Source organism: Lactuca saligna, chromosome 4, assembly GCF_052625555.1.
Source record: "Lactuca saligna cultivar CGN05327 chromosome 4, ASM5262555v1, whole genome shotgun sequence".
Lineage (NCBI taxonomy): Eukaryota > Viridiplantae > Streptophyta > Magnoliopsida > Asterales > Asteraceae > Lactuca > Lactuca saligna.
The window spans coordinates 147,392,866-147,403,756 of record NC_136420.1 but is presented as its reverse complement, the minus strand read 5'-3'; the positions used below and the strand labels follow the sequence as shown (position 1 = coordinate 147,403,756).

Here is a 10,891-nt window from a genome sequence, read left to right as displayed (position 1 = left end):
TGGGTTTAATGATCTATGCCTTCAGTTAGGAATCAAGAAGTATGTAGAAACGGTTTTCTATTTTTTGTGGTGGTTTATTTGGATGTTAAGGAATTCTTAGTTGTTCACGCCTTCACGGCTGATGGTGGCAATTGTTTTTGATAACATTGTTTCTCGATCATTTCTTTGGTGTAATGCTAAAGCTACAAAATGCATAAATTGTGTTTTATGGCTTTAAACTCAAAATTGGCTCTTGATGTTGTTTGTGTTTGTGTAGCTTCTTACTAGCGTTTCTTCTCAAATAAAATTCACCGTTTAAAAAAAAAGAAACAAATTCTTTACAAAATACACTTAACAAGGATTAATCAACACTCATAATACAATGACTTTCAATACAATAAAATTATAGTTACAATTTGGAAATAATGGACGACCAAACACCAAAACCCTTCGAAAAACAACCAACACCCAAAAAAACCCTAGAGCCAGGTCAAGATATGTTGGTTGGATGTGTTGGGTTCAAAACAAAACTTACAACTACAAATTAGAAACCCTTTTGGGACATTTTTGTGTTGTGTTCAGTCCCGTGCCTGCATGACTCGTGCCTAGTTAAGTTATAGTAGTACGAGTACGAATTAATACTAATACTATAACAAATCCTATAAATATTTGGACTTGCTTGATACAAAGCAATTGAAACCCTAAAGCTTATTGAGTGTTGACGCCATTGATCTCCTTAGTAATGGCAGGAATGCAGCTTGAACTCCTTGCAATTCCACCCTTTTTCACATGGTCTCTCGGACTTAAAGATTTACCTCTAAGTCTAGTCTTCTTCAACAGGTCTCTCATGGCCTCAGCTTGACACAGAACCGGGTAAGCCCTATCGCGTTTATTGAAGCGAACACATGTATTCATATGACTACTCAAGGCCTCTTCTTTGTTCCCTCCATTTTTCTCCATCTCTTCCTTCACTGCTTCTGAACACAGCCCACATATCCACTTACCATAATACCTGTTGTGCACCTTTTCCATGTACTCTGGCGTGCACTCTTCAATCATGCCACAACATTCACACTTGGCATCCACCACTTCGGAGATTGTGGTCAAGGACTTGATATCAATGGCTTCTCTGCTCAACTCAAATGACATGTCTGACATGGTGCGTTTGAGTCCTTCAGATGCAAGTCTTGGTGGCTTGTTGAATGCATGTTGGTGATTGTAAGAGGTAACAATGGCGTCGCCATGAGGTGCCATGATAATTTACGACAAATTAACAACTGAGAAGATGGTGAACTTAACGGGGATTGTATGTGCAGTGTTTTGATGATGAATATTAGCTTAGTGTAGAAGGGAAGCAACGTTGGGCGAGTTATTTATAATGAGCAGAAAGTAGGGTGTTGTGAACCATGGCGATTCACATGTCGTTGTCAAATAAATGTTGGACATTATTAATCATGAATGTGCGGGATCTTTAAAGGGGTTTGATAAAGATGTCAACTTCTTTGTTAGTGTCGACATAATTAATATGTTCAATTGTTTTTAGAGATAATTAAGGATGCATGGGTATTCTAAAGTATGAATTTTCATCGTGTTTTATTTTTTTAACTAAATAAACTATATATATATATATATATATATATATAGGGTTAGGTTCATGTGAGACGGTCTAATTTTGTGAAACCGTAAGACGTATTTTTTAATTTTTTTTAATTTTTTTTAAATTTTTTTTAGTTAATTCAAGTTCCGAAAATAATATTTAATAAAAGAATTTTTTGATTTTTCCATTTATTTTGCATTTTAAAATTATTTTTAGAATATTTACAGTGTAATATTTTATTTAGAATATTTCACGTATTTTAAAAAAAAAATAGAATTTTTTTTATTTTTTTTATTTTTTTTATTTTTTTTTATTTTTTTTAGTTAATTCAAGTTCCGAAAATAATATTTAAAAAAAGAATTTTTAGATTTTTCCATTTATTTTTCATTTTAAAATTATTTTTTAGAATATGTCAGTTTAATATTCTATTTAGAATATTTCACGTATTTTAAAAAAAAAGGGATTTTTTTTATTCTTATTTAATTTTTTTTAGTTAATTCAAGTTCCGAAAATAATATTTAAATTTTTTTTTTTTGGATTTTTTCATTTATTTTGCATTTTAAATTTTTTTTAATATTTGGTCTCACGGTCTCACAAAATAAAAATAGTTTCAAATGAACCTGAATATATATATATATATATATATATATATATATATGAAGCGTAGTATATGCATGCATGGAATTAAATAATTTAATAAGCAAAATTAAAACAACAACAACAACAACAACAATAATAATAATAATAATAATAATAATAATAATTTATTATTATTATTATTATTATTATTATTATTATTATTATCTCAAAGTTTATTTCGTATTCATTGTTGTAATCAGTGATAAAATTCAATTTCTATGCACTTAAATATTGAGAAAATATAGGAAATTAGAATTGTTTAATTTTATAAGATAATTATATTTGAAGAAAAACATACCCTATAAGTCCTTGCATTACAAATAAAAAGAAGTCAGCAACAACAACGTAGTATATGAACTGAAGATTTATCGAATTGTTTATGAACCATTCGATGAGAAGTTTTTGGGTTTCATTTAGTTAAATGAAGGAACACGAACAACAACATCATTTATTTATTTATATTTGTTTATGTTCATTCGTTTATCTTCATTTACATTTATTCAGTTCTTTTATTAAATATAGATAAAGTTTGTATTCACACCTCTACTTAAACCCGACAACGGGATCCGTCCGATTACAGTAGGCACTATATGGAGACGACTGGTTTCCAAGGTTGCCATGAAAGGTGTGAGTAAAGAAATGGTCAAGTACCTTAATGAATTTCGGTTCGGGGTTGGTGTATCCGGCGGTGTCGAGGCTGTGTTACACAGTACCAATAGGGTGTTGAGTGAACACCATGCTGATGTGTCTCTTGTAATGCTGACTTTGTTTCTCGAATGCCTTTAACCTGGCAGATCGGTCAGCATTGCTCCACGAGGTTAAGAAGATGTGCCTTTCTATTTCTTTATGGGTGGATTTCTTGTACGGGAAAGCAACGAGGCTTTATATCGAAGACCAACATATATGGTCTGCCACTGGGGTGCAGCAAGGTGACCCTTTGGGCCCTCTTCTTTTTGCCCTCGTTTTGTACCCGTTTGTCACACCCCGAAAACCTAAGGCGGAAACATTTCCGAGGCGGACTCCACGTTGAGTATCAAATCCAATGTACATAGTAAGCAAGTAAACACCCATACATTACATATCAAAGTTTACATTTGTTCAAAAGTAAAGTTATACATTTGTGATACATAGCATATATGATCAAAAGTAGAGACGAGTCTTCTGTACGCTCCGTCTTCTCCAAAAGATTCGCGGGTACCTGTCTAATATGGACCTAAGAATACAAGCAGTTTGAAAATCAGCATAAAGCTGGTGAGTTCATAAAATGTTTGTTTTGTGAAAATGTACGAGTTTTCTTTGGTTCTTTGAAAAGTTTGTTATCCAAGAAAATCCCATATTTTCTTAAAGTAATGTTTGATTGATTGATTGTTGCTTACACGGTTCTGGTTATGTTTAACTATGATCCCAGAAAAGTCCCATACTTTCCTGAATGTTGGTTATCAATGTAAAAGATGTATTTTGTAAAATGTGGTTATGTTCAATGTTTCCCTAGGAAAATCCTATATTTTCCTAAAAGTAAGTTTAGATATTGAATTTTGTCGTAATGATTGATTTCCATTCGTACTTATTGTATTAACTAGATATTCAGATATCCTAGTGGTGTTTCGCTGGAGTGTACCTAAATAAATGTCATTGTATTCATATTTCATTTGTGGTTCTATTCGTATTCGCATTCGCATTCATATTCGTATTCGTATTCTTAGTCCTATTCCTAATCCCATTCGTATTCGTATTTGCATTCGTATTCACATTCGTATTCGTATTCGTATTCGCAATCGTATTCGCATCCTTACTCCTACTCCTATTACCATTCGTATTCGTATTCGTATTCGCAGTCGTATTCGTATCCCTACTCCTACTCCTATTACTATTCATATTCGTATTCGTATTCGTATTCGCAGTCGTATTCGTATCTCTACTCCTACTCCTATTACCATTCGTATTCGCATTCGTATTCGTATTCGTATTCACAATCGTATTCGTATCTCTACTCTTACTCCTATTACCATTTGCATTCGTATTTGTATTCGTATATTGTGAAATATAATTCAGATTGTAACACTTTATCAAGAAATCTATGATTAGTCTGAAAGCGAACTTCGTAATTCGAACTATTTGATAAGCACAGTTTTTGATATTAGAACATACAGAATGAAATCAATTGAACTGAAAACAATAAGTTGGGGTACAAGATTTCCTTATACTTTTGCTTGTATTCCCCCCTGAAAACAGTGAAAAACATTTGAAAAAGGGTAGGGGTATGAACTCACCGATCGAGAAGCGTGTCGGATTGGATGCTAAGTGTCGGTTCGGGGCTTGATAACGCGTGAGGTTCCTATGTAATATGAAATGATACAAATTTGTATCTAATTAGGACTTAGATTGTTTAATTGTTAGGGACAAACACTTTTAGTTGCGGAAACACCCCATTGCAAGTGTTTGGAAGGACCTGGGTGGCATTTAAGGACATATATGGCTCGGATATGGAGTTTACCCCTCAAGAGTAAACTCACAAGAGGGTTTACGGTCCTAATGACCATCCCCCATGAGTTTACGGCCGTAAACTCATGGGTAGGGTGTTCCATGATGCTAAATGGCCTTACTTTACTTGGGAAGATTAGCTAAGATCAAAACTAGGGTATCAGAATGGATTAAACTCACATATGGACCATATAATGGAGTTTACGGCCTAAGAAGATGTTCTTGGGAGGTTTATGGCCATAAAAATCCATGGGGTAGTTTTGGCATGAATTAAGGTCCTTAACTTGATTGTGGTTGCTTCTAGACTCATTTCTAAGGCTCATGGTGTGTTTAAGTGGCATCTTAACACATAGAAATGAGTTGAAGGTCTAAGAAGATGAGTTTACTCCTCATGAATGGGTGTTTACGGTCCAAGCATGTGCTTGGGCCGTAAACTCAAGCTTATCCCATTTGAAGAAGTTTTGGAGCATCACATGAAGGCTTATGAGGTTCTACACTCCCATAGAAGTTCATTGAAGGTGTTTAGGGGAAAACTAACACCTTAAGAGGTGTTTAAGGTCCTTGCATGGGGGTTTACGGTCCAAGAGGGTTCTTGGGCCGTAAACTCATGGTTACACATCAAATCCCATGATTTTGAGGTCCTTGGTTCATGCATGCAAGTTGCTAAGTCGAATCTAAGCCCTTGAAGTGTTTTGGAAGGGTTTTATGGCACAAAAACCCCATTTTCATGATTTCACGGCCTAGGAATGTTCTAGGACCGCAAACTCATGGTAATGGTCCTAATCCTCATAAAAATCTCGAATTTGAAGGCCAAATGTGTTAAACTAGAAGCTAGGATAATTACCTTAATGTTTTGAAGCTTGATTTGGATGTTTTTGGCTAAAAATCGGATTTTAGAGAGAGAGAGAGAGTAGAGAGAGAAAGTAGAGAGAGAGTGGAAAAAGCTTCAAATAAGGCTCTCTCAACTTTATATATGCTGAAAGTTGGGGACACGGTGGAATTCTACCCGATACTATTGTCAAGCGAGGCTTTTGGTCGTACCCAATTTTAATTAGTTTTATAAATTGACGAAATAAAATATTTGTTTTACCAATTAATAAATTGGGGCATTTCCATTGATTTCTAGTGTATTTGGACAATTATTAAGTCATTTTAATAAGCTCAAGTAAATGACTTAATTTTTGAAACGAACGGAAACAATTTAAGATGACGATTTTTTTTTTGATGACGTATCGGGTTACGACGACGGAACGAACTTCGGGTTGTTACACCGATTGTGCACAAGATTAGAGATAATTGTAAGCACTTTCTCCATGCTCGGTATCTAGATGATGGGGCTGTCATTGGGGATTCAGAGGAGGTGGCTAGAGTGTTGAACATTATTCGGTTGCATGGTCCAAGTTTGGGTCTTTGAGTTAAACATCAAGAAAATAGAGATTTTTTGGTGCTCCTGTGATGGTAGGAAGCTTCGTGCCGATTTATTCCCAACGGATCTAGGGAGACCTTCTTTGGGGGTGAATCTCCTTGGGGGGGGGGGGGGGGCTGATAGTAGAGATGTCAGGTTTATTAGCGGGCTGACCATGAAAAGAGAGGTCAATTTTGTTGATTTGATGGGCCTTCTTTCACAACTATGTAACCCGCAGAGTGAACTCCTTTTGCTTCGATTATGTATGGGCATTGCAAAACTTTTCTTTGGTTTAAGGACATGCCAGCCGATACACATAGAAGAGGCAGCTTTGTTCTTTGATAAATGATTGTGCAGGTCTACCGAGGATATGGTGGTATGTGGAGGCCCCTTCTTTGGAGACATTCAGTGGCATCTAGCTTCCTTACATATTCGTTTCGGTGGTTTGGTTTTGTACTCGGCATACGAGGTTTCCTCCTATGCATTTGTAGCCTCAAGGGCCCAATTTTAGGCATTACAAGACCACATCTTACGTGACAGTGGCGTATGTGGTATGGACTCGGATTACCTATGTGTTATGACTCGTCTTCGCAATACGATTCTGGGATTTGACTATAGCGGTTTCACTAATAAGGACACCCCCCTAAATCCCAAAAAGCTTTGGTGTGTGCCCTTTTTAGCAAAATCATCCAAGATATGGAAGTCGTCTTCGACATGAATGTCAGACAGAAAGCAGTCTTTGAGTGTCTGTGGGCACCTCATGCTTAGGATTTTCTGCTAACTATCCATATTGATGGTCTTGGCCAGCATGTGTCTCCTGTGGAGTAACGAACTATCCTTTGGTACCGCCTCATGATTACCATATTCCCAATTGACGAGATATGCCCGGTTTACCGCAAGGCATGTTTGGATACCTTTGGGGAACACACGGTTCATTGTAGAGAGCTCCCTGGTTTCAAGTACAGACATGATGTGGTTCGGGATATCCTCTTTGATGCTTTTCGGTGTGCTGGTATTTCTATAAAGAAAGAAGCGCCGATGAACTTTTTGACGGACCCGCAGGATGGATGGTCCACACTTAGATATGCTGACATTTTGGTCTTTGGATGGAGATGAGGGAAGCATGCGTGCGTGGATCTTATCGGGGTCTCTCCTCTCGTTTGTTTGGGGAGTGGGGATTTCATAGCTAGACATGCCGCTTTGAAAGCCACTGCGTGCAAAGTTGTAAAGCAGGAGAATGCATGTATAGAAAATCAACATGTGTTTGTACCTTTTGCATTCGATACATTTGGTTTTCTCGCACCAGAGGCAGTGGAGCTCCTCAATAGACTCCAATGGGTCATGCATTCTAATGTCATATCTCCTAAATCCACAAATATGGTTTTCAAAAGAATTGATTTTGACATCCAGAAAGGACTAGTGGCGCAGCTTGTTGCCCGTTTGCCTTCAATCGATATGTATTGAACCTTTATGTTATCGGTAATTAAATATTAAGTTTAAAATCTATTTATTTGTTTATGTTCATCTAAATCCTTTGTATTCATTTGTTTATGTTATTTAATTTTTAATTATGTTTAAGTTTCTTTATTTTTGTTTTCATTTGTTTTAATTGATATTTATTTATGTTCATTTATCAGTTAAATGAATGAATACAAACATACTAAATTTCTTAGAAAACAAACACAAACATAAAAGTTGTTCGTGTTCATTCATTTATCGTTTAAAGTTAAATGAACAAATACAAATAAACTTTTGTTCCTATTAGTTTGGTTTGTTTACGGCCTAGCCGCCGTCAATAGTAGGGAGACTAAGCACAACGCGCTTCCACCTCGTTTCTGAGTTGTAGCAAAGAAAAGATGAGAAGAGAAAAGAAAGTAAACAAAATTCATCTTTGTATTCCCGGATCGAAGAGAAGTGGAATGAAAATTAAACATTTTGTTATTTCTCTCCAAATCCTTCCAAATCGAAAAGAAAGTAAGGAGGGAAAGTGATTCTTCCATTTCATTTTGCTTTCTTCATTTGATGAAATTCGGGAACACTAATTTCTTTTACTTTCCTCTCACTTCTTTCCATTTCTTTTATTTTCTCTCTTTAAAAAGAATTCGGGAACAGGGTGTTCGTATCGGTATCACTGCTATTGCTTAGTCTTCCTGCAATACTTTGCCCCACACACTATGTATGTGTGTTTGGTTTCAAAATAATCAAAACTATGTATGTGTGTTTTGTTTCAAAATAATCCATACTATCGATGTTTTAGATTGATCCAATGGCTATGTACGTTCTGGTTAGGTCAATGACTTAATACCATGGTTGTCAAAATTGTGATCCTGATCGTAGGATCGTACGATCCTACGATCCTAGGTATTGAAAACAATCCGGATCATAAAAGGATCATATTTGGGGTAGGATCGTAGGATCGAGATCCGATCCGATTCTACATTTCCTTGATTTTCTTTTTTTATCATTTTATATTGTGGTTTATGACTAATATTTTGAAGTTTTTATAATTTTTGAACGAAAAATTAAATGTTTAAAATACTTTTGATGATTAAAAATTAAAAATTAAAATTATATTTTATTTTGTAGGATCTTAAGATCCTGATCCCGATCTTATGATCTCGATCTTACAAACCCAAAAACGATCCTAGGTAGAATCCCGTTCTTAACAACCTTGCTTAATACTATCAAAAAGGCCCGCAAGAATTTGACCCACACACTACAAGATGTAATTTTTCAAAATAACACATATATGGGTCCTACTACTTAATTGATGTAAAAATCAATAATCTCAATATTCGTTAAAGTAATAAACTGCATATATATAGCTTAATTATGGAGGCCGATCCGTAAAATATGATTATAATGTTATTTGTTTGAATTTGATTGTATATCCCTTAGAGCCTCTGTCCTAGTGCATTAATTAAAATTAAAGCCGTATTGTTTATGTGGTGTAAATATTGCTATTATAATTCACAATATAAAATAAAATAGCATAATCTTTAAATTAAAAAAAAAAAAATACTAACTAGAATTCGAGTTGATGGAAGAACGGTTATGAGGGTCCATCAAACTGCAGAGGGAGTTCACATGTTGATATACTGCAACCAGATAAAACCTAACCCCCATTTTACACCACCAGCCTCACCAGACATCTAAAGAACCTTCTGTAACTTTCGTTTCACGTGGAAATTGCACCTCTGTGAGTCACAGAGATCATGAAATCAAGAGCTAAAAAGGGTTTGAAACCAAAAAGCTTTCGTGCATGCGGCGAGTTAGGGTTTATTAATGCAAAAAAACTGTGTGGTCCATAAAACCGATCGAGGTACTCGTGACTCCATATCTTCGCTTCTAAGTATCTGTGGACTGTAGTCACTTCAAATCTAGTTTGCTTTTGATTCTTTCAATCTGGGTTCACGAAGAAGGCGTCTCAGCCTCATGTACGTAAATTAAACCTATCCATGCATATTCATACACATCTTCAGAATAATTAATTTGATTTGAGATTAATTTGAATTCCAAACCAATCATTTTCTGATTTTCCAAAACAACTGGTCGGCATGATTTTGATTAATAGTCATACTTAATGCTCCAAATGTAAATACAGTTAATAGTGAGCATCAAGGCATGTACGTACATGGCTTTGGACCCCAAACCAGACCTAGCGTGATCACGACCTGGAAATGGTTTTATTACGACCACGTTGCTTCAAAATCATTTCATTATTAAACCTTTTCAACTAAATTACAATAAGTCCACCAATAAATCCCATTAACACTCTATAATTTCAATAAAGTTAATCACACAGCTATCATTTCTCATTTAAAGGCGAAAGCTTAGAATACTAATGCACTTTGAAATTTATCATACCTTGAATGTCACCATTTTAATCACTTACACTATGATATCATAGTCAGTCAATGAACAATTTAGTTTAACGATATTTATATCTCCATAATTGTTAAAGTGTCAACCTTACTTACATGTATTACAATTCTTCCCTGTAAACTTGATTTCGGTCATCAAATCATAAGATCAAAAAAGAGGTGCACATATTGCTCTTTTTATCATTATTTCCATTTTCCAAGTTAGATTTGGTCCAAAAGTATGCTTCTAAAACAAGCAAAAAATCAATCATTTTTCACCTCAATGTTTTCATCTTTCCACTCCAAATTACCTCATTAGTTTTTTCCACTTAACCCCTGCGTCCCCAAACAATTCTGAGAATGGGACGGGACAGACTAGCTCCTCTCCAATGTATTTCCTCAAATAGTACATGTGAACTAGGTTATGAACATTATTAGAAAACTGATGCAATAGCTACATCACAATCCGTAACTATTCTGTAGCTATAAGCACATACCTACGGAATTGCTACGGTAAAAAACATATAGCATAATGGTCCGTGGCTAAATTATATCCACAGATTACCTACAGAATAGCTATAGAGTTTTCCATAGCTACCATACCAACATAATAACTACATAAATAAATAGTTACAGATTTCATACGGATTACCGAAGGGAGTCATGTTTGACTAAAATTGATTTTTTCCTACAGAATAGCTACGGATTTTCTGTAGGTAATCCATAGCTAATTATTTTTTATGAAAAAAAAAAAAACAGTAAAAAAATTATAAAAAAATCCAGCTTTTTCCATCCAAAATATTGAAAAAATCCATTACATTAAACCTATAATAATATTAAAATTCAACTACAAAACAAATAACATTATAATAAAACTAATAAACCTAAAAAGGTATAAAATGCAAACACATGTTACTAATGAACATT

The 10,891-nt window shown here is 34.9% G+C and overlaps 1 protein-coding gene across 1 annotated transcript; it reads right to left on the bottom strand.

The window, feature by feature from the left end:
* Positions 1-687: 687 nt before the first annotated feature.
* Positions 688-1,233, bottom strand: LOC145040245 (uncharacterized). Its single transcript, XM_078988201.1, has one exon. It carries the CDS (start codon positions 1,231-1,233, stop codon positions 688-690), a length of 546 nt encoding a protein of 181 aa, XP_078844327.1.
* Positions 1,234-10,891: the final 9,658 nt, after the last annotated feature.